Genomic DNA, 26425 nt, shown 5'->3' on the forward strand with positions numbered 1-26425 from the left:
GTGTACCATCCGTCGTGTCATTGCTACTGCTTTATTCCCGTATTGTGCACCCATCATTCCTTCAACGTTCAAGTATCCACTCCCATTTCCCTTTGTCGCTGCTTCCAAATAATTAGACCAAACAACATTGTTGTTCGGGCACTTTAAAGGCAATAAAGTATACATTTCAACAAAAAATCTCGAGTGCGCCAAGGGTCGTATCGGCAGTTAATTTTGCTATTGTAACCTACCCGCTTATGTTTGTTCCTTTTACGAATGTATCGCTTACTGTAAGGGACTTGTTTATTATGCTGCGTCTACGGGGCTGTGAGAGTCGTGAGAATTGCTACCAGTTCTTGCTATATGCTTAATCTTAAGCACTAGATGTCATGGAGTTTTGAAACTTTTGTATAAATGGCACAATTGTTACTACTTCCACTTTCTATAAAAAAAATGTAGACTTAAGCGTCTATAGCATTGTTTTGCAACTTTACTACAATAATAACTATAAACGTTTATATTAAACAGAAATCCTAACAATAAAGAAATAAAGAACAACAAATCATTCTCTCTGCTCAGGTACATTATAAACCATAACAACCGAAGCTAATCCTATTTCATTTTAATTAATTTCTCATTCAAATGCGATTTGGTCCACCAATATCGAATCGCAACGTCACAACTGAGTCGTTATTCATTCGCATCGAGTATTATGACACATTACTGAGGGTGTGGGCTATTAGATCCCAAAGCGGTTGTCGCTAAGATACTGTCAATTCATCCCGGGAGGATACCGCCTCTGGGGGCTATAGGGGACTTTTAAATCGGCCAGAATAACTGGTCTCTACCCTGCTATTTATTGAGTGCGAACTGCAATCACTGTTCAGTAGACTAATACTTACATTGTAAAGAAGTTTTTTTTTTAATATTGTAAAGGGAAATTATTACGTTAGGTTGTTATGTATTGTTTAAAAATAAGTACCTTATGAAAAATGACCTTAATTATGTTACTGTCACAATTACAATTTTACGAATTGATCAATGATCATGTCATGAGATAAGATTTTGGGCATTAATTTTTAATTTGTATTTACGTGGACCACGAATATTTGTGTCAATGGTGTAATTAAAGTTGTTTTCATTGATTACGTATTTAATGTTTCAATCACGTTTCAATATATAGTTGTATATTACAAATGTGATATATTTCCAAAAACTTATGACAGGGATCGTTTCAAGGTAAAAGTGAATAGATTTCTTTCAAGCGGGCATGCCACCAACTAGATCACCGTCTACCTACTTTACATCAGGTCGAATGCCTGCTTGATCAGTTATAAAAAATAAAAAGCGTGTAAAAATGTCTATCTAAACTATCGACTATTTATTATAGCCATTTAGTTCCTACATCACTTTAGCCTCTTTTACCATATTTATAAAACTATTTTTATAATACTTACATTATGTAGTTTGTAGTACAGTCCGCACGCGTTACATACAGGCTCGCCGTTCTGGTTTCGTCGCCATAGCGTGGTGGTGGTTGTCTTGCAATTGGCGCACGACGTCCCCGCCCGCCTTGCCGCTGACTGTAGCGACTATAACAATACAATATTTGTTAGTTTATAGTGTTAGGGAAATAATATGTAATTGCATTTGCTTGTGAACTTGGCTGATTAATTTTGCAAGGATCTTTAACGTAGATATATATCGTTAAAATCAAACTATAAGGTAGTATTGTTGAGTATCTATGATGAGATTTATTATACACTAGTGGTCCGCCCCGGCTTCGCCCGTGGTACATATTTCGCAATAAAAGGTAGCCTATGTCCTTTCTCGGGTATCAAAATATCTCCATACCAAATTTCATGCAAATTGGTTCAGTAGTTTAGGCGTGATTGTAGTAACAGACAGACAGACAGAGTTACTTTCGCATTTATAATATTAGTATGGATTTAATGTCAGGATAATTTAAAATTCACTTATTAAATATTTTATTGGCATATTGCTCTACATTGTGCACCGTCATAAAAAAGAACCAAAGTAAAATCCAAGGAAATACAAGAAGCACATTGACATAAAATATCGAAAAGCGAAGCAGCCATCGACTACGCACCTGCCCATTACTACACGTCAATCAAACAAAAAACAACCCGGTGGCCGTTTATACAGTCCACAAAAGTGCCTCACTCAATTAAAAATGCATTCGTCTTAAACCGACACGAGAAATAAAACGAAACGCGCAATCCTACTCATAATAAATCCATTAATTTGTCATGTCATTTATCGAACAAAAAGGTCGTAAAGTATTACGAACTATTCGAAGTTCGATCCTGATCGATTCTCTGTAACTAGAATCGAATACTACCAAAGATTATCGTGACCGAAACGGTGTATTGTCCGCTGTAATATCGTAAGTGTGGTTCTGGGTAGGTACAGTCGAGAACACAACAGTTTACAGTGATAACTATAGGAAGCTGGTAATTATGAGATACCTAGAAGATATTATATTATGAATATTCTGCAATGTGAAACCTAGCAACAGTTAAACTTCTCTGTGTCACTTGTTTTCTCGTTTATTTATTTGAACCAATTTTTAGAATAATCTGCTATTAAATACTTATAAAAAATAAAGGTATACATCAAAAAAGACATTGAACAAGAATTATTTTTATCTATAGAGTAGACAACATTTTTCTGTCCATCATATTATTTTCGCACTTAAAATTACAAGGTTAATTGTAAAATTTGTAGTCACATCTCTGACTTTCCAACTTTTTACTTATTGAATCGTATAAATAATTAACAAATTAAAATGGAAATTAAGCAATTTAATACTAATAGCATTTTCACACGCGTGTACCTCAAGCTGCATATTGGAATACCTAAATATTAAATGGTTTGCGTCGATATTCGCCGCGTCATGGCGACTCCTTTGTGCCAGAATAAGATTATATTTTTTATTAGATTAGAGCTCGGTTTATTAGCCAGGCTTTTTCTTTGCTTGGGAACAGTAGAGCTCAATCGTGTTTTTGTCAAAACGCATTTACATAATATTATATTTGTCTGAGCGAAACTAGATTTTTAAGATAACAGTATTTTCATCACGATAAATACCAAAAAGAGGATACTAGATAGTATAATACCTGTAATAAATATTATGTCCTCGAATTGCGATAGCTAACTAAAACAACGTAACTTGCGCCCGGGTCGCAATTAATTAGTCATCCATACAGGATGAAAAGTTAGCCCTAAATTTTACGAGTCAATTACGCGAAACCGATTTTATAAGCTGGAGATAAGAGTTTCTCATCAAACTATATCGTCCGCTGCATCACGTTCGTCTCTGGGGAATCTGCTGGTTAATTCGGAGGGGTCGCCGCTAAGCCGATTACAAAAGTCAACCGGCCGTGGGGGCGCTTTTATTTCCAACGAAAAATGACTGTTTACTTGTAATTTTATGACCGAATTACTTTCGCTCCTCAAACACCGATACCGCTGGAAAGCGTCGTAAATTTTACGAGCACAATTATTTTTTATTCAGCTCATATATAACTCGCCGTACCGACGATCGAAAAAATAGAAAAATCCTTGAATTCTTCACTTAAAAAACGTGAAGCACGCGGACACTTGTACATTTCGACGGAAGAGTTTTATTAATTGTTATACCCATTTCACTGTCAACAGCATTCCACCGCGATCGATATCGAGCGTCCAAAACAACCATGAGATAAACGCCGACAAAGATAAAGAGCCATACTCGGATAAATAGACAAAATTCAGTACATATTGTAATGGTGGTACTTTAATTTTCAGTGTAGTGTAAACTCAAAGGAGAGCACGCTGTGACAACATCAGGCCTCCTTTGTGTTGCGACGCGAACAAAAACATGCCTTTTGTTGTTGTTTTGGACAAAACTTAGCATTTATAAAGCATAATACTGTCCTTGAAGTGGACAATTTCACGTATAATTACATTCTTTACTCAGTCAAACGATTTAATTTCCAAACGTCTGTTCGCTTCATCCATATGTATCTACCTATTTTATGCTTAAAATATACACGCGAATTAAATAAATGAATTAACAAACGCAAAACGGTTATTAATTAATGAACACCAAACACATCAAACAGATAAATCTCGCTCCAATTCACTCAAAGTTGGCTAATTCAATAAGCCACCCACATTAAAACATATTTCCATAAAGCCCAGCCCTCCTCGCCTCCTCGCGATCCAATCAGCCTTATCTCCCGACCCTACTGCAAACACCTCCTAATCAAATCAAATCACAGCCTCCGTCTTCCCTAATCTATCCACCTATCTACACTTAAACATAAAATTATATTACAAAAAGGGACGCTCACCTACAACCCCTCATATATTTGCAAACAGAGGCAAAATTTAACCCATCGGAAGCGACTCAAACATACCTATAATCTATATTCGGAGCAACACATGCAAACATCGTTCAGTCACATCACGCTCACATACCCGCATATCAGCATATCTACGCCATCTAGATCCCACTATGAGAACCCCCAAGAGGGAGGCAATCCATTTACCAGTGATAGCTCTATACTGAAAATTCTCTCCTATAAGTAACGACTTAGAGATGACAATCGTATAGCAACACTGCTGTTTTTAAAGGTTTACATGGCCCCTAGCAGTGAAAGCGCGGAATCGATGTAGCCTTTACCCCTCGCCCCGCACCAGTTTTTCCGGCGTTCCGTCCTTATCTGACTGAGGCGATTAGATAAAGAGAGATAGAGCGTGAAAATAAAGATTTTCATCGTGTTCACTCACACCAAGGTGCTTTCAATTCGTACAAGTTTATAGTGGTTGTGTGCTGTGTAGGTATTAATGGGGCCCGTACACATCTATAGGTAAAGTGGTTTTCAAATAGAGCAAGGGTCGACAAAACTTTGATGCAAGGAGTGGCTTCTGAGCTAGTTTCCTGGGAGCATTATAAAGAAGAGCGATATAAGCTGCGTATAAGAATTTTCAGGAGTTTGTTTGCGTTCTAAGAAATAGAAGCTCTCATAGTGAGCTAATAGGTCGTAAGCTAGAGATGCCTATCTGAAGTATTCGAAATGGGGTTCGAATTTCTGTCCATCACGGTAACAAAACTAACAAAGCTTGTCGGTTACTCAATAGGCAATAGTATCGCGATAGAACAGATTGACACATCAAGCGAGATACTATCGACGAAACGTAATCGCTAGCGTCACGCTGGTCCTACATTCTACTGCGCTTGTAAATAAGTATAATAAATATTTTATAGCAGTGGGTAACAGTGGTTGTTGTGTAACGCAATAAGAATAATAAATATCTTGTTTTCACAATTTCAATTCGTTAAATATCGTCATTGGGTTAGCTAATAAACCCTTTTCATTTTCGTAAACTGTAAAAATACTTAAATTTTAAACCGGAATTAAATCACTCGTAATGCCACTTGTGAAATATTCACCAGATGCATATTCATAAAGAATGCAAATAACAATAAATGGGAATGCGCTATAATTAGTTCAGAGAGACATTGATAGATGGCGCTAGTGTACAATGTAAATAGAGCCTCGCTAAGATAGTGGACACGGAATTTCCGAACGTGAACTTTGTAATTATTTCTTTATCATTTCTCGGCTTCTATAACGATTAAATGACACATATAATTGAGCACTGAGGTTTATACAAGCTGGAAAGATGATTTAATTTTGATACTAAATAAAGCTTCAACTTTAAACTATTAAATCTTGAAAAATATTCTAAGAATAAATTCTACACATTTTTAGTATGCTTAAATTAAGCAAATTACAGTTTTATGATGTCTCCTAAATCTACATAATAAATATAGCACATACAGCCTGTCAGAATTATATTTCTGGTAATAAACTTTACAAATAATGTCATACAAAACTTGTTTTTTCATTGAATTAATACTTTTAATAATAATATACAAATGATACTTAAAAACACATAATAACTACATGTTAATAGACATCGCATGTTCGAGAAATCATAAGGTGGATAATAAATTACCTACCAACCAATTGCACTGAACGAAAACATTAATTTAAAGCACTAAATAAATTAACTAACAAATTGCAACAAATACATAAAACAATTCAAGTAAAGAGCGGCGTTAAAGGTACATAGAAATAAAAACGTAGACGACAATAATTTACTATCACATAAAACGCTGTTCCGTTTTATTGAGCCTATTTCGTACACCTGCTTGTAATCTAATAGTTTGTAATTTATTTTGAGGAAAAAACAGTTTCATTGAAATGGCAATAGCGCGGCAATATTACAAAGAAACAAACGTAAAATTATGTTCGAGAGGCGACTAAACGTTGGTAATTCCGCGTTGAACGTTTCTTATAACGTGTGAATTTGCATTGAATGGGAGAGGACACTGGGAGCGCTCATCAAATTGGATACAAGCAGAGGCAAAGTACACAATGTCGGGACTCGAGCCTGCGTAGAATAAACCCTGGAATTCGCTAATCGTTGTTACACTGTTTAGCGCTTGATTGAAAAGCTATGGCTTTATCGAATGCGTATCGATTGTTAATCCTTCATACGTATGTTGTGTTGCCATGCTATTTTGAATATAATTTACGATCACTATTAATGCTATTAAGAAATCGAGCTTTTATATAAAGTTTCTAAGGCTAAACATGTTTTTAGATGTCGAAAATAGAGAGATGCTATCTCAGTTAGATATTTAATATTTATTATTGATTTTTGCGTGTTCATTCAGTGCTTATGTTAATTAACGATACTCGATTGTTTAAACTTCAAGAAATTCTTATAAAAGTCCGACAGGACCATAACATACATTACAGCTAATTGTACCGTTTTTACCACATAAGAACGAAACGTTTAAACCGTATAATTAAAACGCAAAATTGATAATTTGCGCATCTAAGCCGCTAAATATTAAAGAACAGCGCAGTTATGTCACATACATGACGGGTCGGTTAATTAATCAAAAGGAACAGGTGGATGGTCCCGTAGGAAAGCTGCGTAGTGGGAAGTCATAAATACGAAACAGCTGCTTATAACACTTACTTGCTTTCTAGGGCCCATTTTTGATGTGCTAAATTTACATTCAAATTGATATAGCCGCGGCCCCCTTGTGTCAGTTGCTTTGACTTTCTGATATGTTTTTACGAATGTGGTTTGTTTTTCTGTTTGCATAGATATATAAACTGTAGGTGCTAACTATTAAAATGCTAATTGTTTTTATTCGATAAAAATAAATTCCTGAATAAAAAATATGATCTACTAAAAATTTTCTACAAAAATTGATTGTAAAGGTAAGGTGGCTTTAATATTTGACAATTTAATTTAATATGTAAAATAGGTAATCTAATATCCACTGCAATATTGTCATTAAATTATCTTAAATAAGCAAAACCAGATAATCGATATAAATACTGAATTAGATTTATCAGCAGCAATAAATAAATTAGAAATATTTGCTATATCCTAGGACATAATTATTTAAATTTATTGCAGTGTTAAATATTCAATCAAAATATCTGATAAGGCATTTTATATTGACTGTGGGAACGACAATGTTTAGTGTCAACAGTTTGACAAACATCGTTTGAATCACGCAGTGTATTTGGGTGGGTTGTTGTAAGTTGTATTATTATTTGTGTAGAAATGGCGTGAACAAGGCCCGTGGGGTCGCGGGGTCAGTTGGCGCAGTTTAACACCGCGTCATATTTATAATTACCGCGAGCTAGACTCAAACGCGGCGCATACGCCGATAAATCAAAATTTTAAATCACCGGTGGGCGGAACACGCCGCTCGACCAGCGCCGAATAAAATGAATTAAAAATAAAACAACGAGCGTCTCGTGCGCCCTGAGAAAAATTTGAATTCGCTTTAGTTTTTTTAATTAATACCTTGTTAAAATTTAATATTGAGAGCGTTATTACAATGGGTGTGCGAGATTTTAACTTTGGTAACTTATTGAACGTAATGGCTACCCTTAATTGGATCATTTTTAAAGGATGATAAGGAGGGGCGTACTCGCGAAAAGGCTCAGTTATTTTGAAGGTAGATATATTCTCATACGTGATTTGACTGAAGCGAGAGTTAAATTAGGTACGGTTAAAGTTGACAAGCATAAAACATGAGTGTCGTTCAAATGCTGACGTGCTTTGTATCAACTGATGCCGTGACGTCTAAAGTGCACTAACCCATATATATAATTCTAAATTTTCGTGTGGCATTTTGTTTCTAATGAATATTATGAATTTAAAAGGCAACCTTGAATTCGAGTTATGTAGTTATAAAGCTTGAAGGTGGTTGGTATTTGTTTCACGATATATTTTAGTATTTTATTATTATATTATTTTAATCTGATCTAGAATTCTCCATAATTTTTTTTCTTAGTTCCCAGAATTAATCAATTAATTAAGTTCATTTATATTATCAAACTCATATTTTAAAATTATTATTCAACCACGAACGCCACATCACAAGACTCGTCAAGCTACGAAACTTAGAAGCAATCAATTATGACATAAGCCGCGTACTACTTTAAAAGCTCAGTAACGTCAAACGGATCACCGTTGTGTAGATACAGAGTAACCTTGGGGTCAAATATTTTCAACATACGTTACTCAGTAGATACTCTGGCGGTAGTAGCGCTCGTCATTCCGTGACAGCTCATATACGAAGAGACGTAATGCCTCGTACACATTTAATAATTCCTCTGTGACAGACCGAACGTAACTAATGAGTGGCAACTAGGCTTTATGTTATAAAAAGTTGATACACGGAGCGGACCACCTATCTGATGGTTTAATTACCCTCCGTCAAGTGTACCGTTTTGAAGGACAGTATGATACGGATATGAAAGTTAGTCGTGGATCTAAAATATATTAATACGTAATTGTATACATTGAATTGCATATTGTAGAGCAAAAACTAATACTTTTGATGTCACTGTACAAGCTAAACATCTTCTTATAACGCCAATTACGTTAGACACAAAACGGGTAAAGTTTGCCCATTGCATTCATAGGTTAAGTACCATCAATATAATAGTTCAATCAATCGTATGTCTTTAAGCAGGTGTTACACCCATACGCGGTTGGCATTTCCTTTTAATACACTTCACTAAGTACTTTGATCCATATTTTTTGACATTTAGCGCATTAATGTATTTGAACTAAACACGTTATGCACATAAAGTTGGTATGCAACTTAAAAATTGCAAATATATAGCTACGTGTGAATTGCAATTTTTTGTTAATATGCCGTTTAAAAATTAGTCACGAATACACTTGGTGTCTCTATTAAGGTTGGTATTTGACTTAATTTAATAATTTAAATTTACCGTGCACCTCTATATTCGTTAATACAGTGAAGAGTTTGTAGTGTAATTATTTGAAATGACAATGAATTTATTTTAATTAAATAAATTTAAATTATGTGCATAAACAAAATTCATTCACATAATACCCATTGACGTTACAGAATTAAGAAACAATAGTTATTCCGCAAATAGGTGTTAAATATCAACACATTATAATCACAATATATTAAATAATTAACCTCTAAGAACCTTAAGTGACCGTGAAATGACATTCGAAATAAGTAAGGAACTTTTTTCTTTATAGTCGCAATCTACTTTTTTCTCGACACGCAAACAAAATGCATACTTCGATTAACAACGTTAAAAATTAAAGTTCATTAAATTCACCTTTTCTTATAATAACATCGTGACTGACGGGGTGTTAAACAATGACTATATTTATCGAACGTAAGCGAACACTTTATAATTTTATAGGTACTACAACAAAAACTATAAATAGTAAAATTCGACTAGTTAATGCACATTTATCGCGTATAATAAATAACAATTTCCGACCCATGTTTTTATTTAAATACGTTGAATATATGACTTAATTCGTTTCAATTGAACATTATCTTGTTTTGTAATTATTCGCATTAATTTATACACCCGTGCTAACTATTATATGGAAGTACTTTAGGAATGTGTCAGTTGTAAGTTGTAACAGCTATGAAAATTCTTACAAACAATTGTTGATATTATGTTCTTTTTCATTGAGACAATTATCATCGTATACGTTATGAATTCTCTACATACCCTTGACTAAAAGAGAAGGAATGCATACAAGAAGGTCGGAACAGCGTCCAAAACTGACCTAGTGAACAATTAAACGGCGCGCGGGCTTGTAAGAAACAAACGCAACAAATGAACAGCGAAACAAGAGCGAAGCACGCCGCACGGCGCTCGTCGTACAAGGGTGGGCTCACATTTAACAATACGGATTAATTATCGGCCAAAATCGAGCACTCAAATATACCTGTCACCGCTGTAAACCGACGCGATCCAATTTATATGGGCCCCGAACAATGGTAAACGCGGTAAACACAATGACAATCGACGCAAAATGAACAAAACTGTATGAATGAAAATGAACGCTTGCCGCCGGCTTCGCACAAGCTAAGATATGAGCTGACTTACTAACTATTGTTTGAAACACTGTTATAAACTAGCTATAATTTTAAACTGTTGAACTTGTGTTCGAATGTAATGGGGATTCCATTGCATGCTTTCGCAATGAATTCGTTGAGATATTAAGGTCATAATGCATTATTGAACAAGTTGTAGCAAATAGAACAAATATGTTGGCTACATACAATTTCGATGTTATCCATTTTGCTTCTGAAATAGAAGCGTGTACTAATTATTTGTTGCGTGTAATAAAATTGTGTACAATAATTTAAGGAAGATAGGCTTAAATTACTTTTTCTAGTGTCTCGGAAAAAAAGTGTATAAACGGTAAATAAATAGACAATTTTGTAAACTATCTCTACTATGCATATATGCAAGTACACGACTTAACCACCTAAGAAGATCGAAGAACCTCAAAAGAGATCAATTCATTGTACAATGTATTTGTATGATAAATAAAATAGTAAATACAGAAGGTATATAATTTACTAACATTTAAGCTTGTTTTCCATCAGCATCCACTAGAAGCAAATCTGTCGCACAATGTAATACGTTGAACAATTTCAATAGTAATGAAGTATTAGCAACAATATAAAGGTTTATGTAAATAAGGAGGGTAGGTAGCGCGCACGCGCGGTGACGTGGGGACCACCGGGCGGCAATGTCAGCCCTGATTCACGACCTTCGAAACAGGGTTGGAACTAAAGGTTTTTGATGGGAAATTATACCCGTAGAAGTAGAGCTTGATAGATTTTCAGTGACGAGACAGTTGGGTAGTGGACGATTGCCTTTAGTTTGATTGATTTTGAGCTGTAAGGAATGCAATGCTCTGGGAGTTATAGTGAAGATCTCATTTAGAGTGAACCAAAAGTAAAGATAATATTTGAAGAATTAGTAATACGAAAAAGTATACTCAGAGGAAGTAGACATAATGATACATTGAGATTATAGAGACACAATGGCAAAAAAGTTGATGAAATAAAAAGTTAAATTTGACCGTGTAAATATTTTTATGAGATAGGATATACAATTTTCTTAAAACAATTATTACAATCGGTTTGCTACAACCCTATGAGAGCGGCGTGGCAGCGACAAGCGTAGCATTGTTAGGCAGAGGCCGCCCTGAGCCCTGAATAAATACATTCATATTGCCACTCTAAATATCTGCAATGGAAGCAGTTTCGCGAACAACCTCTTCCATCCCAATAATAGTAATTGAAGCCATACTTTATCATTCGGTGTGAAGTAAAATGTAGAGATTAATCGATAAAGTACGCGGACCGGTTCGTCATTATCAAACAGGTGTTACTAGCTATACGAAGCATTGCCGGGCCTATATAAGTCACCGACGTGTTGACTTACAAAAGTTTGCACTCGTTAACACTAACAACTTATTTCTATCACCGCGGGGTTCGGACAAAATCTACCGCATCGCCTCACATCCGACGGGAAAGAATGCGCAGAAAATGGAAAAAACATGGCGCTAAACCGCGAATCTTTATGTATTTAAACGCCGATTTCGACATTCCGACTCTCAAAAAAGCGACCAACGCTCGGTCATTTAAATTTTTCCAAAACGTGAACACAATGGAACAGATTCAGAGAGCTAGTGTTTTTATTTTTAATTTTAAATATAAAAAAGGAATTCGGATCGGCAAGAGCCGTCACATCATTCCAGCGCTGCTAAGTGACGCCGGACGCACGTCAGTCCCCTGGATATGTTTTATTTTCATCCGAATCGAACTGACTCTGCTTGTTTTTTGTTATAATAGTTGTCCGAGTCGCGTATATGATTAATTTTATAGCCGTTTGTTGTGATGTGTGTGGTGGCAATATACGAGTATCGTCAACTTCAGTTACACTTTTGGTCTTATTGTTTACAGCGAATTTTAAAAAGACTTTGCTTTATAGCTATTGCAGATCATATATTTTAAAATTTTTGTTAGTCCTAATCGCTATCAGAATATAAGATACGAATGTTATAAATTTGAAATATTTAGCAAGTTTGTGCATGTTTAGATATGTAGTAGCTTCTCACTCTAAACGCATTGATAGATTTTAGTGATATTTGACCAGCGAGCATGCTAATTGACACAGATATAATTCATAGCATAAATGAAATATATTTCAAGTGGAGCGAAACTAGGGTGAACCAGTTATATTAAAAAATTAAAATGAGAACGTAACCACAATCGCCAATTAAACTAAATTCAACTATCACCACTATTATAATAATTACAATATATTTACATCAAATATAGCCTGCGGTAAGCATATCACATCGAAATAATAAAGGCAAGGGCTCACTAGTGAGTGACCGGCCGACTTGCGATTGACGTGCGTCCACATGACGCTAAAAGGTCTATTGTATACGAAATGCTCGTTACTCCGCATCCAACCGGTCTTTAACACGCTCGAACAATGATCGCTCTATACCTACATATGTACCCTAACAAGGAATTTGAACTTAACATATTATAATAAACCACCATCGTGATCCATTGATTTCAAACTTGCCACGCATTCATACACAGTTATAAACTCATAATTCACAAGTGCCAGCATTTGTAAATGTAATTATTCTACCTGACTTGTTTATAGTGCAATCAATCAAACGATTTAACGTCACATTATGCGTGATTACAAAAACAAACAGCAATTACATAAATGTATGCATCATTAAGCATTTCGCTTTGAATATTTTTCGTAAGGCTATCGCTTCGAGTGTGATCCTGAGGCGCGGATAATATCGTTGCGTCAATTACGCGTCTTTTCTGCCGCGATCACGCGATACATACTAATGTATTGTATGCGTACCCTTACATTTGGCGACAATCGATAGCTGATGGAAATCGAGTAACCGGTGTAATCGAGTAGCATACGGTGGCAATAGATCGTTTCTAACACATTCCTTATTTCCTTTTAGACTCTATAACATAGCATTTTTATCGCTCACAAAAATATCACGGAGCAACTTGTTGATGATTTGAGTATTTTATCGAATTGTCGACAAAACTCGACTATTGTATAAAACATTTGTTGTACAGTTCGTAAGTGCTGCAAAATGTAGCCATCTGATAGGTTTCGACATTTCTGTTGGTCCAATTGGACCACAAGCGTAGACGCGGAAGTGAGCGGCGGTGGCTTGTACCACGGCCGCGTGGGCCGAACATCGCCTGTGCGACTTAGGGGTTAACATTTAAAGATACCGTTAAATAGATACAATGATACTGAAGTGTTAATAGAGATTGCTTTGTGTATATCTTTATTAGTATCTATTGCTTAGTGCTATTCGGAACTGACTGCAGGATATTTTCGTTGTTGTCAAGAAATCAAGTTTAATCTATTTTCACGGCATTAAAAGCTTTGGCTTGACAACTACAAAATTAAATGAGTTTTCAATTAGAACTTTGTTACTTAAATCTTTTAAAGTTATATACAAATGTTATTACCTATAAAAACTAGCACTCTAAAACAAATTATAAAACAATGCGCTTATTAAATATGCTTATAACAGCATGTTAGCATTGTAGCAGTCGGCCAGTCGCGTCATTAGTCAATGAGACACCGCGCGCAACCAATAATTTGACCAGTGGCCGAACGCATCAGTAAATTGCAGCCTGCCACCTCGCGTACTTTATTTATTTCTATTTATACGCATTGTACTAATTATATCTCTGGTAAGTGTAAACTGTGATTGTAATGCATTTCGGTAGAACAGTTGGCGCTGACGGCCTAATGACAGATGCCGCTTCCTGCTATGCTAATTGCCGAGGAAGTCAATGGTCGCATACATACATTTTTGGCTGGTCACGATCGGTGGCTACTTACTTGCCTGTCAGTCCGGACGGAGCTTACGCCAGATTATAACGTAATACGGTAGTTCGATGTCATTCAAATGATTGCTTAATGCTTTTAATTGCCTAAGTCGAAATGTACGAAAGGTGATTTTTTGCTGGGACCATTAAAAATAGTATAAAACATCGTATAAATCGATGATTCATTACGAAAACATGTTTCTAACTAACAATTTTAAGTATCTACCGATTTTGTTAGAATCTGAATCGTAAAATTTCAAGAAAGATATAGTATATGTAATATGTATAATAAAGATCATCATTAAGTTTCATTAGAACAGTTTTCTAAAAATCTGAGATATGGCTGTAGGTGTAGGGCCATTTTTTTTAAGTTCTTATAAAATGTTTGTTCAAGAAAATTTATGACCGTTGACGTCTTCCCATGTCATCATCATCATGCCTTACAACGTAAGCCTACAAATAAGTAGATGTGTACCGAGAATATCCCACAATACCGAGGCGTGCAATTTAAGGCTCTAAATCAAAATCACGTCCCTGTGCTACCGATAAATAACGCGTGGAGCCGCGAACCGATTAGTGGTACACGCTGAACCGTTCTTATTGAGTTATTACTGCTCCTAATTGTACGACACGTGAACGACATCCAGAAGGTTGATGGTGGTTTTAAATGCTATGGGAGTACTAGAAATCATTGAAGATGGATCAAAAAAAGAGAGTAAGTATCTATGCCAACCAGGGTATCGAATAGATGGATAGATGTGATATAGGTAAATTAGATAAAAAGTGTTTTATAAAGAAATTGGTATTATATCTTAACTTTCTTGAACTATCAACTATCTTGAACTTTGACACGACTTTTCTTCGAATAATATAAGCTTAAAATGGGCTTGAAAAGCTTATTTTTCTTCCTTCTCAAAAGAGATTTTAATTCCTGGTTACTAATTAAATTCAGAATGTCCAACGTCCTTTATTTATTGACACAGGTAACCGCTTTATCGTAGTAATTCGAGTTCTCAATTGGGAACACGTAGCGAGCAATCGATTCTCCTCGCCCGACGCGTGAAATCGACCGCGCTTTCATTCTAAACCGATATCTCTAATCGACTGATTATGTATACAGCCCTAATCCTTTACAAACCTTGCTATTCAGCTACCGACGCAACGTTAGACATACTTATAAAATCACAAATATCTTTTCCTGGAGAAATCTTCTACAAACTGTTTGAAGTCCAAAGAATCAGGCCATAAACAAAGAGGAAAATACTATAAATTAATTCAAGTAACATTGTCGATAAAAAATCAATCGCTTCCAAGACGGGGGAGATGACAAAAAAATGTCATACGTTATTGTGACAGACAAAACAACCGCACTCGATCATACGAATTTATGGGCCTAACCTTGCTTCCCCGTTATTAATATCAACATTAATACCTTCCCAATATCCTGACGATAAATGTCACAACTGGCGCCTTACGCAGGTACATAGACTGCGTACGTAAAAACATTCTGAAGCTTAGAAAAACTCTTAAATTTATAACACCTCACCGGGGCCACCGGTAGAGGCCTTGTAATTTTTCTTACAAAATTTAGTGATATGTCAAACCAGTTGAACGGAGCAAATAAAAATGTAAGAGGCGTACAGAAAAAAGTCTGGGTTATTGCTAAAACAAGGGAAGGTTACCATATCAATCAAGGCGTTGACAAAAGTGGAATTTTTTCCTCGTGCTCGGGTCGTGGGATAAAAAAAGGGTCGGTGTTTATGGAAATGCAATAAAAGAGACGCGAGCGTTGCGCGGGCGCACGATAGCTTCACCGGTACAATAAAAATTCTTTATACGTATAATTGATTATTGGCTATGATCGCGCGCTTTTAATTTTATTGTCGCCTTATAATTAACAAGCTCTGCTATTTTTTTTTTTTAATAAAGCGGTGTATAAAATGTTAAAATTAAAAAATAAAGATCTACTCACATTCTTACGCAATAAGTTTTTCGACCAGAATTAATACATTTCATGAAAATGAATAAACGCTTATTATGACAACAAAATTAAAACCCGCCAAAAAATACTATAACCTTTTTACAACCTTCAGAATCGAACCTGCACTAACCAGCCGACCTGTGTACCTCTTTACTATAGAGTAAAAAGTGACCAGGTAGAGTGAAATAAAATTGTACGCAAGTGCCCCCCGCAGCGCAAGCAGCGCCCGGTGTCACTCATTGTATAAAACTCCGTGTTGCCTGGGAACTGATGGGAACAATTTCGAGGAATTGCCTTGTTTCCGATATAAAATAAAACAAATAAACAGGTTAATTGATTATCACTTAACTGCGACTGTGTGTGGTTATTGATGATAAACTTCAATAATATTAAAACGAGTTAATAAAATAAGTAATTTAACGGAAGCTTTTATTAAATTGTGACTTAGTATTGATTATAGCTTAAATATTATAGCTTAAATTCTCTAAAAATGATAGGTACTATTTAACCGACTTCAAAAAAGGAGGAGGTTATCAATTCGGCCGGTAGGTATCTTTTTTTCGAAAATATAGAATTAAATTACCATTTGTTTATTTCATTTTCAAAAACACACGTGATCTATATGTTAATTAATATTTTATTACGTTCTTTGCAAATAAATCTTGTATCGTTATCAAATACATTGAAATACTGCTCGTTAAATACACGTTTGAGTACTCGATCTGATTATAAAATTATACATTTCTGTATAATTAAGTCAACGATATTCTAGACACATGTTATACATATAAATTGTACGAATCTCCTCCTAAATCTTAATGAATTAGGCTTTAAACAAGCAAAACTAAATAAAAAAAACAAGTAACCGGTTCCGGCTGTTTAAAGTGAGGAAAACTTATCTAAACGTATTATGGTTGTTGCTTACATTTGTTTTGGAAATCATTCTTAATCTAAATGATAATCTATCTTTAACATATCGATAAATAAACAATGATCGCTAATTTACAACAAAAATACATATATAAATTTGAATACATACAGCACAATGACAAGAAACCGAATAATTCACACAATCTATATTTAGATCGATACGAATCGGTTATATCAAATTAATATCAAATCGGAATATCGGTAAACCATTTGACCACAACACGTGAACGACCCAGCACATAACTTGACGAATGACTCATTAATATAAGCTTAATTCGTGCAACTTAACTAGCCACAAAGTAAAACTTGCGTGTTTTGAATATAATTTCATTAAAATGTCAAAATATATTAAAACTTCGGCTTTATTTAAAAATACACACTACTTTTATGGTGTAAAGATAGCAGGTATAAATTTTAGATTTTCATTAATTAAATAAACGTCTCTTTCAATTATAAACCTTTTTATTATGTTATCTAGAATTATAAGCTCGAAGGTTTTGTGTGAAAAGAGAAGTAAGATATTGCAGAAGCATTCATTCTTTGTTCTGAGTTGCTGAAAAAATGAGAATAAAATAGTGTTTGTGCTTTAAATTATATATGAAGTTTGACATCAGAACTTCTTGCAAATGCAAATAGATTTGCAGTATACTTTGATACTGCCAACGTATTTGATTTAATTATAAAGGAGTGAGTACACGACGGTTTATTCCACGTTTACGTGTTTAAATGTTCAAATAATGTTTATTCAAATTATGTATAATGAATTGTCCGCTTATAACTTGAGGCACAAATATAAGCAGGATTTATTCGACATCGCGCAGTGATCGATGAGCGGCCGTAGCGCGGTCGCCACCAACCTACCGAACAATAAAAACGCGAACCAATATAGAAACATTATATTTAATTAGCGCTGGTTCATTTTTATTTAGATTTATTGCATTATAAACCAAGCTTTAATGGGTAATAACTAAAAACCTCATTTGCCATTCACATATTATAGGTACTCGATCGGATTTGTTTACTGTTGCTTTCGTATTTTTTTATTGAGAAACTCTTCTTTTATTAGTATTCAAATGCATTAAGTAAGTATATAATATAAATTATAATCACTTCATAATTTACGTTATATCAGTATATTGCGTTTTATGATTATTATATGTATGAAGCCACGATTGCGTTGCGCCGAATTGCCAAAGTTATAAATGAAACAGTCGAAACGAGTTACCAATAACGAAGTTCGGAACGACATAAATCTTCATTCTCGTATGACGTCACATTTCACATAAGGCAGACAGTGTGGGACCGAATCGTACTTAAGCGTGAGCCCATAGAATTCTTATTGTAATATTTATTTGGCACTTGTTGGGCTTTTGAATGCCAAATAGGCGAGTTCTATGACCGCCCGCCTTGTTGAATTGTTCATGCACGGAGCGAGCATGTAACGATCATACTATGTGATAAAACTCGATAGTACCTAATAATGTGACATTCTAGTCGCGAGATAGATGGCGTGGGTGATACTTTATTGGGAGCTTAATGAATGAGTTGTAAGTAATGAACGTATGCTGAATAGTAAAGTGTAGCGAATGTGATAGCGAACAGGTGTGATTGCGGTTGTTCTGTGCCCATTATCTTGCAAGGTTATGTTCAATTTACATTTGTTTATGAAGTATAGCGTTGTTCTCTTGATGTAATATCTAAACGCGAGAGTTAAATTAAACTTTATTGTTAATAAGTGTTTTATGATTGAACGACCTTAAGATTTTAAATGTGGATGAGTAGCCCTGAAATATTATCTATATATTTTATCGGATTATAAAAATTCTGATAAAGCTTTTCTTTTATTTGATAGATAGATAATATATTCTTTCTTATTTCGACTACCATACTTTTAAAACATCTGTTAGTTTAAACGCAATCCGAAATCCGCGTAAATATCTGCCAATCAACTATCAACAAATCTTCTTCATACCACAATACAATTGTTTTCTACTTGTAAACTAAGCTATATAAAATGCATATTTTATCACGCTTTCACAGATCTCATCGCTTGTGATATAAATCCTATAAAAATAAGAGAATAATATAACGTTAGCACGCGTTGCTCCCGCGTAACGTCGCAACAGATTAAATATATAACCTGGCAACACTCATAATGTATATAACTCTTTATGGTACACGGCTTCACTGTTTTATTGCCAGCTTCAGGCTGGGGTTGCAATATTAAAATTGTAGAGACTATTGTGCAATAAAATTATTGTTTACTGGCAATGTAGAGTCGAAGTAAGAATTAGAATCTATCTATTATTTTCCATAGATAATATTCATGTATTTCTAAAGAGAATTAATCTTACCGTGAAAAAAAATGAAAAAAACCCTTATGTTTGATTTTTTTTTAATTTTCAGAAAAATCATTGTCACAAGCTAATTAATCGCTTAACAAATATTTACCACTATTTACGTTCCAAAGCTTCACGTTGAATGTTAAACTGAAAAATTAATAAATCATAAAGACCTTGTATTGCCTTACGTATAAACTATAGAGTCTATGCAGGTGCATGGGACCCGTGTAGCCGGCCCTTTTGTTTTCATAATTCTAAATAATATTTATATGAATTGCAGTTGTGCCGTGCATAGCAAACTTTGCAAACTCTTTATGTGCGTATAAGGTATTCTATAGTTTGTCTCGTGCTTTTCTTATAAAATAATATCTTGCATAGATTGTTGTTTTAATTATCATCTAATGCATGTATGATAATGTAGATTTAAATTATGATTCTTAACGGTAGGACTAAATGTAATAAACTAAATGATTTGTAGAGATATATTTTAATGTTAAAGTTTATTGCGAATGCGTAAGTAAAAAATAAATTAAGGTTTTTTTATTAAATTTATAAAAAATTATATTATATTCGTTTTTTTATAAAAATTTATATTAAATTTCGTATTTTTGTTTGCATTTTCCACATAAAATAATGTTTAATTTAACAAGTATTTTAACTTGAACAATAAAACTTTATCTCGGGCCAATCTAAAGTAAAAAGGTCCCTGTAGAAAAAGTAAAACGCTTTTGCTACTGAATATGAGGTTATTACTGAATTTGTATTCGTATTGAAGTTTATTATCAGCAATAAAATGTTGAAATCTCGAAGATTTGTGAAAAATACTGCATTCATTTTCTGATTTGCTATAAAATATATTAAATAATTGCGTCGATCAGGAATAAATTTAAATACTAATAAATAAATATTGCCTTTTTATTCCGTAGGTATATATAATAATATATTAAAACAATACTGTACATAAAACAGACTGACCCTCAATAAAGTTTAATTAATCACAATTTTAAACCATAAAAAATTTACGAAGTTATATGTAATGCTTAACTATGTGAACCATTGTTTTTAATATATTAGGCAATTTAAATAATAGCACAACAAAGTTCTAACATATTATACCTACATAATATATTGTCTTACAATTCATATTTCTTATTAGTGTCAAGTGCGTTTCGGTGATTTAAATATTTTTATAAATTATAATAGGTATATTTAAAAAACAGAACTTATTCCGTAATTCATTGTTGTGCAGTTCTTTAATTTACTGTCCAATTATTCACTTTATTTTGAAGAAGGTCTCAGTGTCTTAATGGATTACCTTAATTACTGTGCCCTACTTTTGCTTTTTACGAAATTGTGCAACTTTTTTATAAATTATGCATTCTAACTAAGTTTTAAGTAGAAACTTTTGTCTCGCAATTCGTTTTATTAAAGCGCAAAATTACATGAAAGGTATAGTGCTTAATGTAAGAGCAATTATTTTAAATTACTTTCCTGAACCTTCTAGTACCTAAATTATTATTTTAAAAGCGTGTTCCTCAGTATGCACAAACGAACGCATTGTCTCATAATTTCCCACAACGAAAATAAAAGTGAGAATTCAATCTCCTGAACCACTGCATTAACGGTATCATGCCACAGTACAGTGACTTTTATTAAAACTACGTACTAACACATCCGGGTTTAAAAACCATGACACGGCCGAGCGGCAAACTAAAATATTTTACAAAAACTTTATGTAAATCAACGTTCGGTACGAAAAGAGTGAGTAAAGTCGTTTTACATCCGTTGCAAGTCCGATTATATCATGTTTGGACGTTACGTAATTTAGCTAACAAAAGACTAGAAATGCGAGTTAGTTTATGTTCGCAGTAAGGGTATTATGGTAAATTGTACAATTGCCGGCACGGGCCACTCGTTAGGCGAACATGCCGCTCCGACGTGACGTCTCGACGAAAATGTCGCATTGTTTCAGTTTTATGCGTCCCCGGCCTTAGATTAAACGTTAAGTGGAAGATTTATGGCGGTCATAGAGAAGCTAGTTTTGGGACGCTGTGGTCTTTCGTCGAAACGCTCAGGTTTCTTAAGGGGCCAATTTGTGGGAGCGCTTAATGTCATGTCGTGCTCATATGCATGCCCCGCCTTTTTATTGCTGCCCCTTAACTGTAAACAACACCCATTCTGCTTGTCTTGGATATTAAGCTTATATTCTTTAATGCTTGGTTCAATAAAGTACGAGTTTTATGGACTGTTTAAAGGGTGTCCTAAATTTTAATATTCTGTTCGATGTGATGTTGATGAAACATTAAAACTGAATTCAAATGATCTTCTGAGCAAATTATACGCGACGCTAAAACATTTATAATTGTTTTCAGATAAGGTTTCAGCCCTACGCGCTACGCTAGAACACAAAAAACAAAATTGGTCGGATTCTTACACTCACCAATCTTCGTTTAGGCTTGATGAGGGGTCGGTTCTGTCCGTTCATCTTGTAGTAGAGCCCACAGGCATTGCAGAGGTAGTGGCCGGTGCCGTCGCGTCTCCAGAGCGGCGTGCTGGTCGCGCCGCAGTTCACGCATTCTCGACCCTCTGTGGAAAATTATGTGTGAGTGTTGTTGTATAGATAGCAATGTTCGATCGGATTATTGAAAAATACTGAATTTATAAGCGAGTTAATTAATATGTTTTATTATCAATATGATTAATTTAATATAAGGAAGTTTAATGAAGTTCAAAATATAAAATGTAAAGAACGAGATTTGATTTGAAGTAATATAGGTAGAGGAATATGGATACTGGATTATAAATCGTTTTAAATTAGTTGAGATATATTTTAATGTATTAGTTAGCAAAAGGATGATTTGATTACCTGTCTCCTGGCAGGCTGGGGAAGATGAGAGAAAAATCACATTCAGAAACAATCACCAATCAAATTTAACTATTTACTTAAGCATGCAACACAAAACACTACAAACCATTAACTCCCCAATTAATAATAATAACTACCATAAATTTTTTATATTAATTAACAAGAGAAAGCAAGACAAGTTTCGCTCGTTGAAATACATCAAGATTTTTTTACACGCAAGGAAAATTTAGATATACCTAACGATATTATATTATTACTGGTCATGCAAAGTAAGGCTTTACAAATTTTATGTTTATTTTTTATTATAATAATAACTCCAGAATGATGCAACAATTAAATAAATATTAAACAGATAAAGGTAAATTATTACAAAACTGAATGGGTAATTACTGCGTAAATAAAAAGTAACTATTGTCTATACAAATATTTTTACTACGTAAGATAGAAAAAATGTTGTTGCAAAAAAATGCTATGAGCAATAAATGGAATCAGAGCAGAACAAGTTTAAATTACTATACACATGCTAATACGCTTTGTAATTGTATTATAATCGCGTTTAAAACAATTTCTACGAAGCACCACATCTCAACCATAAATATGAACAGAAACTTGCAATCTACGCTTAATAAAATCTATGGTTATTATAAAGGCGAAATACTTTTGTAAAAGAAAGATTATTGTCAAAGCATGCCAATAAGAAAAGATTGTTTATAAACCCTCAAGACGAGCCGCCCTCTGGAAGAATACTTATTCAATTACTCGGTATCACATGTAACGTAATTCGCGACTGTTTATTGGGAATTCGAAAAAGGTGAGTAATTACTTGCTACTAAAAGTTGTTAAGAAGGATGCGTTCACTCACATATGGGATGCACGCGCGCCGCCCACAATTTCTCTCTAAACTCGATTACAATATCGATGATTTACCGAGGTCGAATATAAAATCTCATCTCGTTACACCTTCGTATCCTTTTAAAAAGTTCCCACAAAATACACCCGTTTAATTCATTCGGCCAACCTTATCTCGAACAATATTTTTGGATAAAATATGCTTTGATAATATAGCATACCACCTTACAAGCTTATTAAAAGTGCGGTTTATTTGACAGAATTTTGCTTTAATTAGTGCCATTACTTATATTTTTTAAGTACCGATTTGAATTAGAGGTTTTTATTTATGCTCTCAGTGCTCGAATTGAATAAACAAATGAACCTTTTTTGCTGCTCGCAAAGTGGCCACATTCTGTCTTATATACCGAGTTTATTGCCCTACTGATAATATCTGCGGAGTGTATCGGTAGATATCTATATCATAATAACACATATCTCGATCTGATTATCCGAGTTCCCAGATATACGCAACGATGCGCTGAATAAATAATGATGGCCGCGCGAGGATTTCGATCGAAGGTGAAAGTGACCCAATGTCTCATAGAAAAAATATCCCGATAAAAACAAAATGTTCCCGATGCTTTAGGCACTCGGGCCATTCATCTTTTTTTGTATATAAAACCAGATCACAACCGGCAATTAAATCTCCCGGGCCTTATCGAAAACTTATTGCGATCGAACCGACAACTCACTTTTTGGATTAACCCTTTTATTTTTTAATATTGCTCCGGTAAAACCTGTAATTTGCTACAAGGTTTCTAATAAATAAATATCAATAGTGATTATTAGAAAAAAATAACAGGATATTAGACGGAGCGTGGGTTATCATGAGACTGTCCCGCGTAGACATTGATTACGTTCAATAGTAACATCTATATTGGTAAAACGTTTGTGAAAGTCGAAGCAGCCGGCGGCGAGCGCAAGATTTACAGCCGCCTGCCCCTATTCTAAGCCGAAATCACATGTATTATTAAACGTAGAAACTAGCGTTTTGATTAATTACTCCATAATAAAACAGAGCGGGTAAACGTACGCATCGTAGTATAAAAGATAAAACTATGCCTCATATTTCGGCTATCGAATGATCTACCGGCTCAACTCTCCGAACGTGATTTCGACATGAAATAAAGATATCACCGCGCACGTAACGGTGCCTGTCCAGTTTGAGATAAACCTATCCTAAAAGGCTGCAGAAGTTTGAGCGAAAAATTCCAGTGTTTGTTCAAAATTAGAATGCGGCTCGCTCTTTATTGCCCGGAGTGACGTGCGGTCGTGACGCGGCGGTGCTACGTGACCGCGATAAAAGATTTTCATCTGCCATATTTACGTAGCCGAGTGGGCGGTTTTTATATTTCGAGACTCTCCAGCGACTACTCCTGCCCCGTCGAGAGCGCAAAACTTTTCACACGCCCCTCATGCGTGGGGAAAACAGATCTCCATCGAATTCACGTATTTGACTGACAATGTTATCCTCGAGAGGTGTAACCCCAACACTTCCACGCCGATCGAAACTTCAATGTAACTGTGGAACGAACTAAAGCAGCTATGGGAAACGGAGGACTAATTCTCTCTCGTGTACCGTGACGCTCTCTCGGCGCAGCGGCCCATCAACACGTAACGGAGGCTATTTTGCATACAAACCATTAATTTATTGCTTAAAACTTATTCTTTGTTGCGCCACAGAGGCTGTTATTACGCCTTAATTATATGTAAGTATGCAAATAGAAACTGGAAGCCAATCTCGATCGTGGTTTTCACCGGTCGGTATTTAACGCTATGATACAAATCGAAGGTGAATTTCGATTATAATAATGTAGAGTAGGAGCGATGTGCGATGTTATGTGAAGGAATGAAGTCATTTTTCACGGCGCCTGCACTGGCGGGCGGCCATTCATATTTGCATTGGTTATTAGCATGCGGTCAGATAATTACGTTTGACGGCGGAGCAACGAACAGTTGCAATGAACTCCCTGTAATTATACGTACAAGGGCTCAATAAGCCTCACACATATTACACACGGCAGGAATCTATTTGCTGTTTTCACCGCATATAACTGTTGTATACAAATTTGAACATAGATGTTTATTTAAATTTTTTAATTAAAGTATTCAATGAATTTCCGTCGAAGTCATATGCAAATGTTAGTGCAATTGTATCCCACAATGTTGGCAGCAGACCGTGACGCTCGCTGTACACAATACTCGGCTACAAAAATATTCATTAACGCCCGGTTACCAAACGTGAATAGGCTAAAAACAATGGTGTAATGAACATTTCCAAATTTCTAAATCGACTCTTATATATGGCTTAGAGTCACGCATCGAAACCTGCGAATGAAGATTTATTGTTGTTTGTTAGGATTTTTCTGCAGGACTGATTGTTAGGAATATGTACTTCAAATTCACTTTTACTGAACTTTAACGACTTGTTGTGGTTTTGATGAATTTTTTATTAACCGACACTTTGCTAGCGAACATAGTAGGTTCATACAAAGTATGAAATTAAAGGCCCTAACATTTTTTTTTTTTATTACGTTACAGAATAACATAAAGTTCATTTTGTATAATTTCTTTGAATGAAATTATGATAAAGAAATGTAGCTACTACAAAATAGCTCTTAACACTAACATAAAAAGTATTGTTTTCTACAAAAAGTGATATAGCTCTACAATTATAAGTACCACTTCATTCCTGCTGCCCGCCAGCCCGTAGCGCGCGGATGTACATGAGAAATATTAAAATTGCTGCATACTAATATGACATTTATGTCTTTGAGACAGTGGTTGATTTCGAATGCATTTTTTAGATATTAGTTTGGAATCTGGTACCTAGTCGGTGAGTTCGCTAATTGGTTGCGCAACTTTCTTCGAAACATCTTAGCAACATTACGTGAGCTGAATAGAAATGTCCCTGCATATTATAATTCTCAAAAGATATGGTCTGGCCGATTATGACTCATAGGGCCTTGTGTTTAAAGCCATAACATTCAAAAGTGCATTAAGTTCCGTGAGATACATTGCATTTGAATTACTGTCGAAACATTGGAATTGTAGATTAAATTAAATGCCATTTTAGTGAACGTAAGCATTGTTTTAGAAAGTACACTCGTACAATTTGC

The 26425-nt window shown here is 34.8% G+C and overlaps 1 protein-coding gene across 3 annotated transcripts in view; it reads right to left on the reverse strand.

Annotated features, from left to right (window-relative positions):
* The window catches only part of LOC123692641 (GATA-binding factor C-like), a 77454-nt gene that overhangs the window by 15632 nt on the left and 35397 nt on the right, over positions 1-26425 (reverse strand). For 2 of the 3 annotated variants that reach the window (XM_045637409.1, XM_045637407.1), the window contains exons 4-5: positions 21984-22135; positions 1437-1571 (exon numbers count right to left, since the gene is read on the reverse strand). In XM_045637409.1, coding sequence (XP_045493365.1) covers positions 1437-1571; positions 21984-22135 — 287 coding nt within the window. The remainder of the gene's footprint in view (positions 1-1436; positions 1572-21983; positions 22136-26425) is intronic. The other variant, XM_045637408.1, reaches the window with a different exon arrangement.

The sequence above is a fragment of the Colias croceus genome, chromosome 6 (genome assembly GCF_905220415.1).
Source record: "Colias croceus chromosome 6, ilColCroc2.1".
In the NCBI taxonomy this organism is placed as follows: Eukaryota; Metazoa; Arthropoda; class Insecta; order Lepidoptera; family Pieridae; genus Colias; species Colias croceus.